This window comes from Balaenoptera ricei, chromosome 12 (assembly GCF_028023285.1).
Source record: "Balaenoptera ricei isolate mBalRic1 chromosome 12, mBalRic1.hap2, whole genome shotgun sequence".
Lineage (NCBI taxonomy): Eukaryota > Metazoa > Chordata > Mammalia > Artiodactyla > Balaenopteridae > Balaenoptera > Balaenoptera ricei.
This window is the reverse complement of record NC_082650.1, coordinates 54,513,768-54,533,963: the sequence shown is the minus strand read 5'-3', so window position 1 is coordinate 54,533,963 and position 20,196 is coordinate 54,513,768. Positions and strand designations below refer to the sequence as shown.

Here is a 20,196-nt window from a genome sequence, read left to right as displayed (position 1 = left end):
TCATGTGCGGTCCCGGCTCAGGCTGTGCCTAAAGGCATGTACTGATCTTCAATTATGTGAACCACTCAGCTCCTTTTTTTTTTTATATGAGCTAGAGCGAGCTGGCTTTCAGGTGCTGCTCGTCAAGAGTCCTGACTGATACAGCTCTTCCAGGAGCCGCTCAGCTGGCCAAGCATGGGCAGGCTAGAAGAGGAGGAATCCACCGGAAGCTTGCCCAAGGGCTGGAGAGGGAAGCCTGGAAAAGGTGATCCACCAATGAGAAAGAGTGAAATTTAACTAAACGTTCAAACCAAAAAGTTTTAAAGTAACAAAGCGAAATAAAAAGAAATTAATTAGCTAGAAAATTAAAGAGTACAACTTATAAGTCCTAGAACCATTTCTTTCTAAAAAAACAAACAGCAACCAAAAAACTCCCATGCATTCAACCAAAGTGCTGGCGAAACTAATCAAAAGGGGGAGAGAAGTTACAGATGCTGGAAATTTGAAATAATAAAGAAATAGAGACAGGGACTTCCCTGGTGGCACAGTGGTTAAGAATCCACCTGCCAATGCAGGGGACACGGGTTTGATCCCTGGTCCGGGAAGATCCCATATGCCACAGAGCAACTAAGCCCGTGTGTCACAACTACTGAGCCTGCGCTCTAGAGCCCACGAACCACAACTACCAAGCCTGCGTGCCACAACTACCGAAGCCCACGTGCCTAGAGCCCATGCTCCGCAACAAGAGAAGCCACCGCAATGAGAAGCCCGCGCACCGCAACGAAGAGTAGCCCCCACTCGCCGCAACTAGAGAAAGCCCGCACGCATCAATAAAGACCCAGCACAGCCAAAAAAAAAAAAAAAAAACAAATAGAGACACAAACAAGGAGAGTAAAGTCATTATAAGAACTATTTCACATAATCCCCTGCTAGTAATTTTAAAATCTCAATGACATGGACAATTTTCTAGGAAATACAGATGACTAAAATTGATCCAAAAAGAAAGCAGATCTAAACAGAGCCCAAGAAATAATTGCAATAAAAGAATTTGTCCCAAATAGCTCTAAAGATGAGGCCTTTTAAATTATCAAGCAGATAGTTCCTGTGCTATTTAAACTATTTAATAATAAATGCAATGGCAAGCATTTATTAAGCACTTACTTGTGTCAACCACTCTGCTCCACGGTTCAAAAACATTATCACTTAATTTTCCCCACAACCATACACAGTAGTTGTCTCCAGATTATAAATCAGAAAATTGAAGCTTAGGGGCTTCCCTGGTGGCACAGTGGTTAGGAGTCCGCCTGCCAATGCAGGGGACACGGGTTCTAGCCCTGGTCTGGGAAGATCCCACATGCCGCGGAGCAACTAAGCCCGTGCGCCACAACTACTGAGCTTGCGCTCTAGAGAACCACAACTACTGAAGCCCGCGCGCCTAGAGCCCACGCTCCGCAACGGGAGAGGCCACCGCAATGAGAAGGCCGCGCACCGCAACGAAGAGTAGCCCCCGCTCGACGCAACTAGAGAAAGCCCGCACGCAGCAACGAAGACCCAACGCAGCCAAAAATAAATTTTAAAAAAAATTAAAAAAAAAAAATTGAAGCTTAGAGAGGTTAATAAGCATGACCAATGTCACAACTCTGATAAAATTGTGGAGTTAAGATTCAAACCTGTCTTTCTACCTCTAAAGCTGTTCATTAAATGAATATACACTACTGCTTTCCCATGAATAAACAGGTTCCAAGATCTCGAAGCGTTCTTATCAGCTGCTGGGGAGAACAGGGTAGAAAAAAATTCTGGAAGAAGGGAGACAAGTTAGGAAGCTACTGAATGCCTAGCTCAGTGGCAATGCATGCCTGAACCAGGCAGTGCCAGCAGGGATAAAAACAAGAAGCGTATGAGATTTTACACAGGCAGAACTGGAGCTCCAGAGAATGGTGTGCATGATTAAACAGAGAGCTGATCCAAATGGTCAGAGTGCCATCCAATGTTATACAGGAGAGACCCAGAAGTCTTTATTGTGACACATGCCTTGATTTCCCCCAATGAGAAAAATTAGAATCACGAACACTGTCCCTCTAATTTACAAAGATTTTATGAACAAGTGAGGCATCCATGAGAACCTTAACTCCTTGAAAGTGCCCTATATAAATCAGAGGTGTTATTATTGTTCTCTAATCATGTCTAAGCATTCTCTAGGGCAGTTTTCCCAAGCTTTCTGGATCTTAAGAATTACCTGGTGAGGTGCTTGGGAAATAGCTTTCTACTCAAATCAGATGCTACAGAAGTAGACCTTGGGCATGTCTATTTTTAACAAATACCCAGGTGATTTTTATGACTGAATGCTTTCCCCCTGGACATGGCAGCATGGGCTGGTGAATGGATTCCAGATACCTAAGAGAAAAGAAAGAGGCTCAGAGAAGTCAGTTATCTTTGTTCTTTAGCTGTTAGTTCTTTAATAACTGTTTTCCCAAAGATACCACGTCTGACATCAGCATTTCTCATAGAGGACATGTAGATTATTGGAACCAAAGCCGAGTAGCTGCCTATGGGGAAAATATTAATGTTAAATGTACACAAGTACCTTAAGAATTTCATCAATGGTTTGGGGTCTGCTTTTCTAAAATGGAGCTTTCCCTGGTGGTGAACAAATGGGGCGAGACTCCCAGCCTCTACTCAAGATGTGGCTCGGCCTCCTTTCGGCACTGACCTCTAGCAGCTCGAAGGTTAAGCGGCTCACCCAGCTCCAATCTCCGGTCTCCTAGGCTGATGTGTGAGTCCAAGCCGGCATGGGCCACATCTGTCTTGCTCATGACAATACATCCCTCTCCTCACCCCCATTTAACCTAATGCTTGGTGCAGTGGGCACACCGGTAAACCCAGGACAGGGGAAGAAGGGGAGGGCATGAGCACATATGGACAAGGAAGGGGAATGAAACCAGTGGACCTATGGCATCAGGGCCAGCCAGCATCCATTCTCCTCCCCAGGGCTCTACCCTGCTTAGTGAGACACTAACTTCACATAGCTGTCCTGCCACTACAGAAGCCAAAGAGGGTCCCTAAGGCTTTTTACCAAATCTTTTTTCATTGCCACAGTACAGCCAAGGAGTGAGCACACAGCTGGAGCTTGGCCAATCCAAACTCCCTCTCCTGGGATGCAGTCACTTGAACAAGTGACAGAGGGCCGAATCACTGTAATCACTGATGCCATCAGCAGTGCTGGGTGAAAAGTGGAAATTCCCACCACGGAGTCCCACAACTGCCTGCTCCAAGCCTGTCCCTCAGTGCATCCCAGGAGCTGGCCTCATATCCTTGCTATGGATTCCTGATTTGCCTAACATGGCCAGAATTCATTTCTACTGCTTGCCTCAAAAACCTCATTACAGAAAGCAAGAGAAAGAAGACAGAAAAAGACAAGAGAAAGCACTGCTTAGGAAAGAGGATGGCCCAGGACCAGCAGATTCTATCATACTTTTGACAATTACCCCATGCACAGATCAAAAGGATGTTGTTCCCGAAATACATATTTCAACTGTGGATTCATCAGAAGTACGTCTGCGAACATACATAAGGCTAAACATTTCTGTAGGAGGTGGTGAGACCTTTAAGACCTGAGACGCCTTGCAGATTGAGATGATATGTGGTAACAGATTTACCTAGAGCATTTCCTGTTTCCACTAGAGGAGGAACAACACAGTAGTAATTCTCAAGCCAGGTCCTTACATGAAACATTAATGAATGGATGACAGGGCGTTTCACAGGCCAGCTTTGCCAGTGGGTTCAGAAAACACCAATTAAAAGAGGAGCTACCAAATAGCTTTAAGGTAATGTTTGGCCTAGTTCAGTCATCGTCCTTCAGAACAACTAAGCCACACTTAGATGCCGCAGTTCCGCTGGCGGAGGTGTGGGGAATTCAATGCTTAGAATTTAAGTATCTTCTTCTAAAAAACTAGAATTCAAAAGGAAAATCCTGCTTCGTTTTGTGGATGAAAATAAAAAGACAGAGGCGTCTTTAAAGTTCAACATTCTGAGTAAGCAAATAAGAGGACTAGATTCTGAAGGTCTACATCTCAATACATTGAAGCAGCAGTGCCTAGGATGTATCACCTTTGCACAGAGCTCTGCTGTGTGGGGAAAATGAAATTTTTTTAAAAATTTTATTTATTTATTTATGGCTGTGTTGGGTCTTCGTTTCTGTGCGAGTGCTTTCTCTAGTTGTGGCAAGAGGGGGCCACTCTTCATCGCGGTGCGCGGGCCTCTCACTATTGCAGCCTCTCTTGTTGTGGAGCACAGGCTCCAGACGCGCAGGCTCAGTAATTGTGGCTCACGGGCCTAGTCGCTCCACGGCATGTGGGATCTTCCCAGACCAGGGCTCGAACCCGTGTCCCCTGCATTGGCAGGCAGATTCTCAACCACTGCGCCACCAGGGAAGCCCGGAAAATGAATTTTTACATGCATTTTCTCAGTTGGGTGTCATTAAAACCTTGGAGCTAGATGAATTGAGTGTGACTATATTCATTTTATAGATGAAGAAAAGGAATCCCAGGTAAGGTAGCTGGCTGTGCTCAAAGGCCAAGAAAATGAAAGACCAAGGGCTATGACTTCTATTCCCATCTGGCAAATATTCTGTTCCTCCACCCTGCCTCCCAACAGAGGTGACATGGGAAACGGCTGGAAACTCACAGGATGAAGGAACTACTTAAAAAGAGGATATTCACAGTTTGTCCTAAAGTCTTCGAAAGAACACCATAAACCAAAACCAAAACCTAAAGTCTCTTATGCTGTTAATTATATCCAGTATTCCTCAGTTCCCAGTCAGCTTCATCTGCTGTCTGTTGGCTTAGAGACATCGAACTGGCCCTTCATGTTAGTGGAAGTCCTGGGAGCAAGCTTCCACGGTTGCCTCTGAGGCCTGATAGCCTGAGGGGGAAATGCAAGTGGACGAAAGGATCGTGGCTCACCCAGCTCCCCCACCAGTTCTTGCCCACGCGGGCTCTGCCCCACTTTAGGAAAGCACACCGCCCAGGGAGATCTAGGCCAGACTGATACCAGCACAGAGCAGCAACTCCTCACGCTACATGCTTTTAGGGTTAACCTCAAAGACCAAAAACAAAAGCAAGCAAGCAAAGAAAAAAACCACATATTAGGATAGGCAGAAAGGATCCCAGGGAAAGGTGTTGATTGCCCTCAACTTTGTTCTCCACTGACCTCTGTGACATTAAAATACCTACACAGAAATCCTAGGCTATTTAAATACCCTAGAGATGATCAGAAGTCCTTTGAGATTTAAATCTTTCCTGCCAAGGAAGGGAACAGTGCGGGCAGGGGAGGAGAAAGGTGACGTTTCCAGCTTTTTTTTTTTTTTTTTGGTCTATAGAAACTTTATTATTAATAGCCCCCAAATGGAAACAATTCAGATGTCTTCAGTAGGTAAGTGGTTCAACAAACTCACATACGACTTAGCAACAAAAGGGAACAAAATATTGATACATGCAACAATCTGGATGAATCTCCGAGGAGATGCTCCGTTAAAATAATCCATTCACAAAAGATTAAACGCAGTATTATTCCATCTATATAGCATTCTTGAAACAACAAGTTATAGAAATGAAGGCCAGGTTACTGGTTGCCAGGGGTTAACAAGGGGACCAGGAGATGGGGAAGGGGTGGATGAGAGGAAAGTTGATGTGACTATAAAAGGGCAACATAAAGGATACTTGTAGTGATAGAACGTTCTGTATCTTGACTACACCGATGTTGCACAACACTGGTCGTGATACTGTACTACAGTTCTGCAAGATGTTACCAATAGGTGAAACTAGGTAAGGGATACATGGGATCTCTCTGAATTATTTCTTACAACTGCATACAAATCTTTATTTTCTATCTGAAAATAAAAAGGTTAATTAAAAATAAAAAATTAGGGCTTCCCTGGTGGCACAGTGGCCAAGAATCCACCCGCCAATGCAGGGGACACGGGCTCGAGCCCTGGTCCGGGAAGATCCCACATGCCACGGAGCACCCAAGCCCACGCGCCACAACCACCGAAGCCCGCATGCCCGGAGCCCATGCTCCGCAACAAGAGAAGCCACCACAGTGAGCTTCTTTACCTGTAAGACTGAGGGACTGTTCTGCTCATTACCTTCACAGCCCCTTCTCAGCAGGTGTAATGGGCGACCCCTAACTACTCAGCCAAATGGGGTATGGGGAAGAAGACCTACGTTCTGTATTCCTTTGATCCTCTCTGAAACAAATGGTAATGTAATTTTTTAGAAGGACTGAACATAAAAACAATTTTTTTTTCTTTTTTTTTTTTGCTGGTTCCTATTAAGAGTTCTTCTCTCATGATCCACGAGGGATGGAGCTGTTGTTACTGTCGTTTTGCCCGAGGCAGCTCTCAGAGAGGGAAAAATAAATTAGTCATTTGATATCTGCAGCTGGTATTCTACATTTGCTTACCTCCTGTACCAAAGCCCCAGGACAGAGCTTCTGTGGAAGCCAGACTTGACAACTACTTGACAACTACTTACTTGACAGCAGCTATCCCATGAAAGGTGTAAATTCTTCCTTTCTGTATCTCCCCTTCACTAACTCAGTAACAAGTTCTGGAATATTCAACCAAGAGGCTGAAGCCACAATAAGATGGAGTAAAATGGGGAGACTCTTCAAAAGGCTACAAGGACATTGCTTCTATCTGGACTTTAGGGCTGCAAAACCAAGCCCAGGGATGCAGAGAATTTCTCACTATCAGGAAGGGGCGCAGATGGTGCCACGTGGACTGACTGCACCACGATGGACGGGGAGGCCAGGGGAAAGAAATACGCATTCGGTACTCTCACAGGGACCCGACAGCGAGACGGCTGCTTCCGCAAACTGCAAGGGATTGAGAGGCAATGCAAAGCTGGGGGGGCACAGCAGTCCCCTTGCTGGTGACATAAAAGTCTCTACTATTCCCCAGGACGCGTGGTCCACCTGCACAGTGAAGAACACAGGACCATGGTAAGGTCACTGGATTTGGCAATTGGGCTGCTGCTGATCACGAAGAGAATGGTTTATACTGATGGGAGACAGGACAAAGGAAGAAGGGGTATCAGCTACATGGAGGGGCATGCAGAGTGGCTTATCGACAGGCAAAGAGGAGATGGCCCGTGATAGTATCTGAAATGAGATCTGAACAGGGCACGCCCAGAGGGGCCAGGACACCAACTGAGAGGAAGAAAGAGGCTGCAAAGAGCTAAGGCCGAGCGTGGGGTTTGGGGTTCACTTGTTTGTTTGCCACAGGAAACTTAGGAAGTTAAAGATTAGGAAGTGAATCACATGCACATTACTGTCAGTGGGTGGGCGATGGGTGTCTTGCTATTAGTAGTCTGGAGGCTCAAGTTACCTCGGTGTCAAAATATCGGGGTGCATCGAGGCTGCTACACATTTCCTTCCATGACCTGCAAAGGACAAGCTGGCAGAGCCTGCCGAATGGGAAGTATGGACTGACCACCTGTTGGGACCTGCCTATCTGTCTTCAAATCCTTTTTAATGACTGCAAACCTCCCTCTCTGCCATCTCACACGGGAAACTTCCAAGGTTGCCCTGGTGTCCCACTTACCCCAGTGAGATTTCACTATGGTTCAGACACCTCAAGAGTATATCACACTTACGAGATGTCTAAAGGGCTTTTAACCCAGAGCCTTCCCTTTATCTTATTATTGTTTAGGTTGTATTTCCATACAGATGCTCCTAGAATTACAAACATACTTTATAAAGTTGTAATCACTGGGAGCCCTACAATCTTGCATCCTTCTCCCACTTCATATTCTACCATGAGCACTTTTTCACTTAGTAAGCAATCTTTACAGCCCAACATTTTAATAGAGGCATGTACTATTTCGTTAAGCAGATCCACCAGATTTGACTTAAACAGTAAACTATCGTTGGAAATGGCGATTTCCAATTTTTCACTATTAAAAATAATGCCCCAAACTGGCCCTTTTCTAGATCTGCCTATTTCTGAAGTGACACTATTACTCTCCCAGTAGGCCTGAAAACTCTTCTTAAGTATTTGCTTTTTGCTATCAGATGGGTTGATTTTTCATCATTGCTACTGATTTTACATTTATTTGGCACATACTCACTTCACTGAACGCATTAATTCTAAAAAGTTTTCAGTTGTTTCCCTGAGGTTTTCTAGACACATAATCATAGAATCTATAATTAATGATAATTTTATTTTCACCTGTACAAATTTCAGTTCATGTTTTATTGCACTGGTCAAAGCTTTGCAAACATACAAAAATAGTAGTGACAGAGATATTCCAGCCTAGTGCTTAGGTTGTTTTGAATATTTATCTTATTAAAGTTATTTCTAGTTTTAGCTTTGGATTTTCTTTAATTCTTAAAATATTAACTAGGTTAATTATATAATATAGGTTTACTTGATCTATGAATATAATAATATTAAATTGTTCTTGAATTCCTGTGACAAATTCTGCTTTCTTTTTTTTTTTTAACCTGCTAACATTATTTATAGTCTTTACATCTATATTCACAAGAAAGGTTGGTCCCTATCTTCACTGTCCAAAATGGTAGCCACCAGCCACATGTGGCAAATGAGTACCTGATTATGTGGCTGGTCTGAATTGATATGTGCTATAAGTATAAAATATACACTGGATTTTGAAAACTTAGTTTTAAAAAAAAGAATGTAAAATATCTTAATAATATTTTATATTCATTACATGTTGAGATGTTAATATTTTGAGTATACTAGATTAAATTATTATAATTAATTTCATGTTCCTTTTTACTTAATGTGTTTCTTTCTACTTACTAGAAAACTCTGAATTATCTACGTGGCTTACATTATATAATCTATTGGGCAGTGCTGCAACACTGTTTCCTCTTTACAAAGGTTGAATTGACCTCAAAGAAACAACTGAGTTGTGTAGGATCTTCTACAAACTGGAACACTTGCTATAAAATACGGTTACATGGGGCTTGACAGCTTGAAAGAATTCACCCAGATTCAAGTCCCCACCACCACTGTCTTTGAGAATTTTCTAAGTTACAAGTCTGCTCTGAGATTCTTTTATAAAGGATAAAGCCTCAAATGCCAGGAACTCTCAGAGTTGGATAACCTATATTAAATACTAGATTAAATCAAAGACTTACCGATAGCATTTCAGATCTTAGTATAAATGAGCTATTAATGTTCCTCACTTCTGGGCTGGTTTTTTATTGAAAATGTAACAAGCAGTTTTTCTTTGTTTTAGAGGCTACGTGAAGATATTCCTCTTTACACCGAGGTACGGCTAATACACCTGTGTGTACATGCCTCTAACTGTGAGTAGAAAACGTTCCTGCTGCTCTTCTGAGCATTAGAGAAACACACTCTGTCTTTTCAGTCTGAGACCGAAATTTCACTCATCAGATCTCAGATGACAGCTAGCTCGCGTCAATAACGAGGTTGTTTAGGGGGGACTGGGAAAGGTGTGTATGGAGGGTGCAGGGGGAAGGCACGAGCTGCACAGCCCTCTGACACCTGAGGTACACCGTCTGACCGTCTGAACAGGTTAGTGTGGGAGGGGGGTGGGGGGAAGCTGAGGGTACCTGCAGGAGGACATACAGAGTCCCACAGCAAGCACAGACGTGAATATACTCCTATAGCTTGCATTTCCAAAGCTATTACACCCAGAGTCTTTGATCGCTTATCATTTCTTTAATGTGAGGTTGATAACCACCTGGACTGCCTGGGTTCCACTCTTACCAGCTATGTGAACTTGGACATGTTACTTAATCATTCTAACTCAATTTCTTCATCTGTGAAATGGGAAAAATAAAAAGGCCTATGTCAGAGTTTGAGAACTGAATGGGATAGGGTATGCAAAGCTACCAGTGAAGTGCCCCGCACATAGTAAACATCCAATAAATGTATACCACGAAAATAAGAGTGTATTACATCAACGTCATTAGCGTCTATCCAGTGTTGACTGCAAGATCACCAATTAGCAAAGTTTCATCTACTAGTAAGTGGCTTGTCAACCACAGGACCAGCCATCATCAATTAAGGAACAGCAAAGTACGCATCCATTAACACGTAAACAAAAACTGGGTCATTCCAACATAGCTGCATCACTCAATCACCATCAAAGGCTGAAGGAATCCAGGTTGTACCCAATACCTCAAAGTAATTGTCATAGAGACAGTCCTTGGGGACAGTTTTCCAGAGATGCACAGGAAGTTCATCTCCTTCCCTCCATTACAGGCTACGAAGCTGCCTGTGACTCTCCATTCCCAGGCTCAATCCCTGTCTCAGCTCAGCCCAAAGCTGGACGGTCAAGGTCATCTGTGGCAGAGTGGAGGCGAGGAGGCAGCCCACACCTGCTCCCTGCTCCTCTTGCCCTCGCCTGCGGAGCTCGAGCCTTGGCCTGCACCTCAAGTTACCCATTTGTTTCTCACCTGGGGATGGTTACCGATCAACCTCTATAACCCACTGCTTCACCAAAGGAAAATGAAAACCCAAACACCAATCATTCTCACCCATGAGACCTCTGTCTTTCTTGAAGGGAATCAGGAAAGGGTGAGAATGAGGGAGCATAGATAGAAGTAAAAACCATTAGAAAATCTCAAAATGGTGGTGTGCTTACTTCAAGGGAAAGGATAGGGAAGAAGTTTTAAGAGTTTCTGCAGTGGGCAGAGGAGGAGAAAAATGCTGGCCACGAAGAACAGCTGAGGGCGGCAGAAAGGAAAGCAGGCAGGCCAGTGCTTCGGAAATGAAGAAGAAAGAGTGGATGCCTGCCTCTACTTTCTCCTCCTCCAGGTATCATCGTGCCTGGCTAAGCCCTTCCCTCCACTCTGTTCCTGGTGAAGCTTTTCCCTAAGGACATGAAGGTGGTGGAGCCTGCAACCCCACTGACCAGGGAGTGTGCAAGGGTTGGGGACGGGGGATGGGCAAGGAGAGAATCCCGATTCCACTAGCCAGGTCCACATCAGAAGGGAATGCCTTCCTGGAAAATCTGAATTGCCTTGGAAATCTGAGTTCAGCTCTCCAGAGAACACTGGTATATACGGTGGCAAGGGACCACAAGATATAAGAGCAGCTAAGACATAGGCTTTTAGAAGCTGGCTTAGAAAACTACTCAGCTTGCATTAACATTTTTTTTTTAATGGGAAATGTACTCTGGGATTCTAAAGAAGCTCAAATAAACTTCTGGAATGCTGAGCACATTAGAAATTGTATACATATTTTTACATACTAAGTTAGCATGGCTATAAATGAAAGAGTCAAGGAACTTGGAGCGGACTGGAGAAACACTATTCCCTCAACCAAGCAAACCTAACCACATAGAGTATATGTAAATAATGAATCTCAAATGACAAGTCTTGGGCACTCCAAGGAGGAAAAAATATCCATGGGACATGGCACTTAGAGGTAAGCTTCGTTAACGAAATGAGACTTCAGCTCAAAATACTACGTTTCTCCAAAAGAATAGGAAAGCCTCATATTTTTAGACAGAGTAGAAGATTCTCCCCCACCCCCTTATAAACTATAAGAAGATGCTTAGAATTTAGTTTACTTATAATTTTATTGTTGTTGCATTAAAATCAATAAGTAATCTATGACCAGCATTCAGTTTTCAGGACCTGGTACTTCTTAAATATATACGATTTTCTTTCCTTTGGAGAAAATGTATTAGGCAATTTTTTCCTTCACATAATTTTTCTGTAGGTTTTCATTTTCCTTTGGTAAAATTCTGTTTTCCTTCTTTCAAATATTTTCATTTCAAATAGTTGGTTCATTAGTGTCCCTATAAACCACAAACATTATTCAAAACAGTTACGTGATCTTCTATGGGACTAAAAATGCTTTCACCTCTTTCCCATGAATCATTTCACAGAAAGTGGTAGTACCAACATGTCTATTCACCCTCTCACTGCAGACAACACAGGATGATACCAGAAGGGAAACGCCACGGTTACTGATGTCTAGGGTTTGGTCTGAGCTATGAAGGCCGCCTTATCTTTAATCATAAACCCTAATTTACCTTTGTCTGCTCGCTGTCTGGGTCTTCAAGCCAAGCGTAAGGGTCACAAATTTTATGCCCATGATAATCCTGTACCTGCAAAAGACAAAATATGGTATTAGATAACTAGTGTCTAATCCCAATTAAGTTACTACTTTCCAAATGTGGTAGAGAGATAGGAAAGGGGCAGTCAGAAATAGCCCAATTGGCTCACTGGCAATGTGTCTGCCCAAATTACCACATGAACCGAAGCTGGCAGGTTCTCAAAGGTGTCAAGCCACCCTTCATGAAAAGAACGTTTTAGCTGGAGAGGGAAGAAAGATGAAAGGTCAGAATAGGAACCGCTCCATCTGTACAACACAAAACAAAGGCCTGCCGCTGTGCTAAAGAAACTTGAAAACGTGTTGTCGGCAGCAAAGCGCAGAATTACACAATGCGGTGGGGATGCCGGAAGGGCACACTTGGGAGGGAGCCACCACACGCGAGTGCACTGCCCTGTTCTTGCTAAGCTGACTGATGATTAGAAAATCTCCCTACAATGTACAATACGATCCGTTGTGCCCTTAAGTCTGAACTGCCAAAAAGCAAGTTAACTAATGTGCAATGATGCTAGCTGATGTCAGCTGACAAAGCTGACTTGCATGCCATAAAAGAGCGTTTCTAAAACTGAAGCTTCTCTTCCGTTTAGTGCATTGTTATGAAATGCTTTCTTTCACTGTGTAGAAAAGGAGGCACGAAGGCATCACGCATTGGGACTACCCTGATATTTGATGAATAAAATTGCCGAGTGCAAGAAGGGCCTGGCTGAGGGGACACTTTCAGGAGAACTCACAGGAGCTGATCTTCAGAACCACGTGGGAGCTTCTGAAAAACCACATTCCTGGGCTTGCCCTCAGACCGAGGCCAGAAGGATGACAGGGAGTCGCCACTCCCCAGGTGATGATGCCTAAAGAAACTATCCACAGGTAAATGTCGCTACAAAACCTCTCCATTTCATACTCACGTGATTAGTCTAATCAAATGAAACTACATGGACAACGTCTTTCCAGTCAAGTCTCTCTCAACAACTCAATAGCATTCCGGCTAAGGCTTCTTATATGAGGTTGTCCAGAAGACTACCAGTGCCTCCAATGAGTTTTGCATCTGTCTCCTTGTTTTGTTCTATAATACCAAAATGTAAGGGCTATTTCCGAAGGAAAGAGAACACTCTCCTGGAAAAGGAAAACCTGCTGTTTCTACTGCTGGTCAAAGTTTCAGCGTGGCTGCTGGCCAACTGAGAAGAATCTCCCCCAAGCCTCAAACCTCAGGCTTTCTGCAAGGGGTCAGCATCTGTCCTCATCTGGTGCCAGAGGAGAGCACCTGGGGAAATGCACACCTGGAAGAACGGGCAGTTCAGGTGGAACACAGGAACCGTTCTCAGCAAACAATGACTGACAAGTGCAACTGACACAATCAGATGAAAGCCTTCCTGATGAGTCTTCCTAAAATTACCAATTTTCAATCCTTACCAAAAGCCTCTCTAAATTTTAGCTGATTATCATCACTGAAGAAAAGCTTTCTGTCTTTTCTTCTCATCTGCAAGTCTCTTACATTTTACACACCTTGGAATGGTTACAAAATACGCTTATAGTAACAACCATCTTTTCCTCTGTCAATAAGGAATCAAACAAATTTAAACTCGTGAAAGATCTTCCAATCCAGTATTTTTAGGAGCGATGTCAGGCACAAGATGGCAACACGCCCAGGGCCATACCGAGTTCAGAATCAGCGCTGTGACTCCAAACAATCTGCCAACAGCTTTTCCCCAAATATTCCTTGGAGGGGACAGACCGGACACTTTAAAAATGTTCCTCGATTATGATGCTACTAAAACTCAGACATACCCAAAGACTTAACTTTTCACAAAGAAGGGGAAAAGATTAACTGCAAGTCATCTTAGTTTTATGGCTAAGTGAAGGTGTTGCCAAGTGCTAGACCCAAAGCAATGAACATTAGCTGAATATCCATATTGTTGTGCCTGATACTTTAAAGCAACCCTGTAAGAGAGCTGATGATATTCCTATTTTCCAGACTGCAGAATGCAATTCACAGAGACTGGAAGGCCACAGATTTACTGTGAGCTAAACACTGCGCCATAGCCACGTTATCTGATTTGGTCCTCACCGGGAGGTTATTACCGACTCATTTTTCCAGATGAGGAAACTGAAGCTGGAGAGAATTAAAGCAATTGACAAGGGTCAGATTGTTAATAAGTGGGAGGGAGGACTGTGACCCACCTTGAGCCGACCTCAAAGCTTGCGGACTCAACCTTTGGCTAATGAAGCAGGCCAGTTCTGAACTGGCAGGTGCACAGCTGGACCTTGACTCGGAACCCAGTGTATCCTACACTGGACTGCCTCCTGCATGGTGTTTACCTCTGAGCAAACAGCCCCATCGCCATCTAAAGCAGACTGAAGTTAGTTATCAAGCAGACATTTTTAACCAGGACAAGAAACTGATTCTCTCCAGGAGAATCCCGGGAGCCAAGTGCCCTCTCCCCATCCCGCCCGCTCCCTACATTTTTCTTTTACGAGACGATACCCTACAAATGGGGTGATCTCATAGCTACATCCCCTGAACTCAAGTTGTGCAGTATCTGATTCTCCCATCTGATTTAAGTTTGCAAACCATGCCTTATTTTCCCGAGAGGCTTTAAAAATAGAGTCCTGATAAGACACTGTTACTATTCAATATTTCACTTGTATTGTTCAACAGCTCACCTGCTGCCTTCAGGATGAAGTGCAGACTTGTACACACAGCACGCAGAGCCCATCAAACCTGGCCCCATTTTCCTTTTCTTCCCTTTCCAGCCCCCTTCCAAGCTCATCCACCCATGGATATTCTGGTCACAATGGCCTTCCTGCCATCCTAAAACAAATGCAATTCCATGACTGTACAGCCCTACATAACGATGACTTTAAGTCACACGCCAGGAATGTCCTTTCTACCTTAACCAACTGGCCGACTTCCAGGCTCAATTCACATATTGTCTCTTCCTACTGATGGAAATTAATCTCATCCGCCTCTGTGTTCTCCACTCACCCTATACATTCTTCTAACTGCTGTAGCAGGCCCGAATTCCCTGAGGGCAACACTCTCGGGGGACGGGCAACGGCATTACAGTGGAATGGCAAGGTTTCCAAAACTCTGCTCACTAAAGCAGAAATCCACCACAAAGGGCTGCATGCTCCAACCCCACGGTTCAGCAGGAGACTGCGCAGTATGTAGCTGGAAGACGCTCAAGGGAGAGAGACAGAGAGCTACAGCAATCTCTAGCACCTGCTGGAGAGAAATGAACCCATCCTAGAAATCAAGGCTACAATTTGAGCAAATGCGTAAGTCAAGCCTAGGGTTAGTAATCAGGACTCTGTCACAGGAAAAAGACACTCCATGCAGGCTATCAGGGCTGGGATAAATACACTGGGATCCACAGAGCAGGGTCCAGGCTGGACCAGAACCACATTTCCTTGGCCTTGAGGTTGATCATGAGTTCTTTGATGAAAAGGAACTGGAGAGTATTAAAATCCATGGTATACTCTTTCAAGTTAATTGTTCATAAGCTTTCTGATGTCTTCAAAAAATCCTCACTTAACCCTTTCAAGAACTGTAAAACACAGATAAGTGAACTGTAGGATTTTGGTAACCCGAAAAGGGAAAAACTAAGCAAGAAGCAACCCCGCCTTTAAAAATAAAATAAAACAAATTTAAAACAGCACTTATCAAACCACATGATAGTTCTTTACAATTTTATCTCTCCTGAAAACTCAAAGATCCTCAAGAACCAAACTGAGATATTCACGTCTTCCCGTTACTAAAGTCCGTTACACTGCAGGGCTAGACCATCATGTGAATGAATGAATGATGATATTCTTACTACAGCAGCAAGTAAGCTCTGTGATTAGCCAAGCCAGCCCTAATGGTTCATATATGGGAGAGAAGGCCTGTAACAGGTAAGTGATCTGCCAAAGAGCATTCAGCGAGTGAGTGACAAAACCAGAACTAGCGCTCAGGTCTTCTTACTTGGTCTCTCCTCTTTTCCATTCCGGCTGGATCACTTTTCTCCCAGACACAAAGGAAACAACTCTCTGAACCACAGGGATAGAGCTTCTTGGGCTGTCAGAGTAAATTTAATAAGCAAGCAGCTGAACAGGCTGAGAAAACATGGTTACCAGATGACCACAGGTCAAAGAAACCATGGCTGCATCAGTGTCACTTGGAAGTCTTAATTTAATACAATACGTCCTTTACTCTAAAGCCCCAGTACCCTTTATCCCCAAATGAGGCTGCTTTAAAGTACAGACTTTCTGGCATTAATCGGGTCAAAGCAAATAGAAAAAACCTAGAACTGTATCGTGCAAAAATCTTTTTTATTTGGATTCCATTTTAAGTAATCTGAAGAATTTGGCTATTCCTACCACAATCATGCCCACAACGTTTGGATTTACTCCAGTTCTTAAGATGCCAAACTAATTTTTACACACACACAAAGTGTTTGCCCAGAATTCCACCCTGGGGACCTCAACAGTGACCCTGAGGTCATCTACAGCTGAGGGAAACGGTGGCTAACCCCTGCACCAGGCAAAACTTCATTCTTTAAAAGGCCATCGTCTCCCCTTCTAAGACCTCGTCTCGCCCCCACCAACTCCTGTTCTAGTTTAGGAACACTCGGATCAACACCGCCACAGCTCGGGGCCCTGCTCCACCTTCCCCAGGACTCTACCTCGGCCCTGCATCCCCAGCGCCCGTCGCCCAGCGCTCGGCCAAGGGCAGGGGAAGCGCTCGATACACGTTTTAAAATCGAATGAATGAACTTCAACTCTAAGTATTTTTAATTTGTGAGTTGAAAAAGTTTGCTTTTGTTTTATAATTGGACATCACCTACACGCATACACACTTTTTCCTACCACCATATTTAAGCAAGAGCTTCCGCCAGTCAAAAAGCAGTGACACATTCTGTCTTCCCACGCCCGTAAGATGCCCATTCCCACCTGGGCGTCTGCCCTTGACCCCGCTGATCTTAGGAAGCGGCCCAGCGGCGGCTGACCACCGACTCCGCCGCCAGCAGGCGGAGGGTGACGGCCACCAGGGCCCCCTCAGCTAGGGAGGAGCCCGGCGCCCCCCGCCCGGCCTTGCAAACAAAGGCCGAGGGGGAGGGGAGGGCAGGAGGGGAGGGCAGGGGGCGGCGGGGGTACTCACGGCGGTCTCATCGCGGTACACGTCGGGGTACTGGAAGGACAGCATGGCCGGGGGCGTGGGGGCGGCGCGGGCTCCGGAGCGGTCGCGAGGGGGACGGGCGGGCCGCGGGGCGAGGCGGGGGCGCGGGCCGGGCGGCGGCGGCGGCGGCGGCGGCGGCGGCGGCGGCGGCGGGCAGCTCTCGGCCGGGACTCACGACCGGACCTGCGGCGCGGCGGCGAGGACGTGCGGGAAGCAGGAAGGAGCTGTCGGCGAGGCCGGCAGCCCCTCCCCGGCGGGCGGGCCCAGCGGCTGCGGCGGCGACAAGAGGAAGGGGGCGGCGCCGTGCGTGAGCCAGGCCGGGCGCACAGCTCCCTCTGCAGGAGCGCCGGCCGCGCCCGGGCCGCCCGGGCCCAAGGACTACTGTGCCCGGCGCGCGGCGCACCCACGCCGGGACCACCGCCCCGGGCATCCCCGCCACACCCACCATGCCACGGAGCCGGCCACACGCCCCACACGCCGGCCCCGGCCACCGCGCCGGGCACACGTGCGGTCACGCCGGCGGGGCCACCACGCCTCCTGCCCCCTCCCGCCCTCCCCGAAGTCCCCCCGCTGGCCGCTTCGCCATTGCCGCGCTCGCAGGGCCTCCCTCGAGCAGAACGAACCGCAGGGTTTGCGTATTCGATTCCCCCATCTTCCTGTTCCCGGACTGGGTAGGGGAGGCGAGGAGAGACCGGGCCTCTCCCCAGCCTTGAGAGCAAAGGGCTTGAGGTGATCTAATTTACACTGCCTGTGACCCTGGACTTGGGAAGGAAGGAATAATGGGTCATGAGGACCATAAAGGAAACACACCTCTTTTCTCAACACCCCTGGTGGGCGCTGTGTGGTCGGGCAGCTGGATTATTTAGGTGCGATGAGGTGTGAGTAGGACAATGGATGAGCCCTTATTTGAGATTTACCAGTTGAGAGGGGACCAAGGTGGGAGGACTAGAAATCATCTAGGGTCTTTTGTTCATCCTGCCTGTTCCTTTATCGGCATCTCTTTTCTGCCAGTGTGTTTGTTTATTGAGCATCTTTTATGGGGGGAGGAGGTGCGGGGAGGTATTAGATGCTTGACCTCAAACCCATGAAATTTTAATAGTTATATTTATTCATCCTCGGGCTAGTGATAATGTGTTCTGGCCTTGCTTTCCGGACTATCAGGAAGAAGCTTTAAAGCCCCAGTTATCAGAGCCATGGTGTGTGCCCAATGTGTTTTGTACTCCTAGCTTCTTAAAAGTCCTGGGAGGAGGGTATGGGTGTGACCAGAAAGTCCTTCACGTCCTGAATTCCAGGTGGGCACGGTGGCTATTGTAAACTTGTGTCTTCTGTTTCATTTTTATTACTATCCCAATTCCGTGCCTCACCCACAGTTCAGCGTTTCTGTTAGTGGTGGGATGTTGGATAATTATGTTTTGCATCTGTTTCCAGACCCATCCTCCTTGGGCAACCTGAGAATCCGCAGTTGTGGGAGAGCTCACACTATTGATGCCAACTTTGTGCAAAACAAACACGGGGACTTAGCACTCTGTAGCCCAGTCACCACCTCCCGCCTTGCCTGCCTGTCACCTGGCCCAGGGGCTGCCAGGCATTACCTTATGCTTCTGCCACTTGGGGTTCTTTTTTAAGGGCAACCTAGGAACACCTGTCCCAGGAGATTCCCTAACAACAACAACAACAACAATAGTTAATGCTTATTAACTGCTTCTTATATGCCAGGAAATTACCTCATTTTAACTTTATTAGATAAGAACTAATAATATCGCAATTTTGCAATTGAGGAAAATGGGCTGTCTTTAGCCCGGGACTTCACAAATAATGGAAAAAACAAAAAAGATTCAAGATTCCCAGATTGCTCTGATGCCAACACTCATTCTTAACCACTCTCTGATGGTCTCCCTCTTCACAAATAAGTAGCATTCTGTGGTCTAATGCCCACCTGTTAATAGGTAGAATCTCCCTAGGACTTCATTTTATCAGGACCTGAGGTAGACATTATAGGAATTGTGGTACCCAAAGGACAAATCACAACTCAAGTAACATCCTCTGTTTCCCTCCAGGCAGTTATCCTGGTGCCCAGCTCCTCTGGTCGCTGAAAGCCAAAGGTTTGTACGTGGCCCAGGCAGAGCAGTGAGCTGCCAGCAATAGATAGTCTGCACCTGCAGTGAGGTAGCAAGGAGGGGAAGACCGGATAACCCTGTCCCCCTCCTGCTGGCCTGGATGATCGTACACTCCCTACATTTGCCATGTACTTGATACGTGTTGTCTGCTTTCATCCTCCTAACACAGACATTTTGCAGATGAGGAAAAGGAATCTCAGTAGCTTTAAAGGAAATTGTCCGATGTCATCACACAGCTAAGACAGAGCCAAGATTCAAATTCAAATCCGTCACTTGACTGCAAAGTCCCTGCTCTACCTTGACCATAGAAAATGAGGAGAAGGGAAGTATTTGGGCCATCTCAGAAATGGAAGTGCTACCTCCAGAATAAACCCCAGAGTGCCGTTCGACATCCGTCACTGCACACCATTTGCAGGGGAATTACAGAATTAACACTGTGACAACTCATGCTCTAACCTAGAACTCATTACCACAGCACAAGGCCTTTGGGGGATGGGGACTAGCAGAGATACAGAAAGACCTCCAGGGAAGCTGGCAGCCCCTGCTCTAGTGCCTGACCTCAAACTTTGCACCCCACTCAGTTAACCAGAGTCACCCTCCTAAGGAGGCAGGCTAGTGATCATTTACTGCTGCTTGGCTATCTCAACCCCACTCCAAGTTCTTGTCAAAGTATTCCTCCCCACCAACCAGAGTTGATTTCTGGTAAATGCACAAGGATGCTTAGTCAATGGGGTAAGTGTAGACTGAAATCCACCTCACCCTCCGCTTGCCACTCTGCGTACACGGGCTGCATTCACCTGGAGGAAGGGCTGTCTTTATCGTCTCATAAAGGT

At 45.9% G+C, this 20,196-nt stretch overlaps 1 protein-coding gene across 1 annotated transcript in view; it reads right to left on the bottom strand.

Moving 5' to 3' along the window:
* The window catches only part of PREP (prolyl endopeptidase), a 137,621-nt gene extending 120,277 nt beyond the window's left edge, over positions 1-17,344 (bottom strand). Inside the window, exons 1-2 of the mRNA XM_059941502.1 lie at positions 17,229-17,344; positions 12,015-12,089 (exon numbers count right to left, since the gene is read on the bottom strand). Of these exons, the coding sequence (XP_059797485.1) occupies positions 12,015-12,089; positions 17,229-17,273 (120 nt within the window). The 5' untranslated portion in view covers positions 17,274-17,344. The remainder of the gene's footprint in view (positions 1-12,014; positions 12,090-17,228) is intronic.
* Between the last annotated feature and the right edge of the window lie 2,852 nt (positions 17,345-20,196).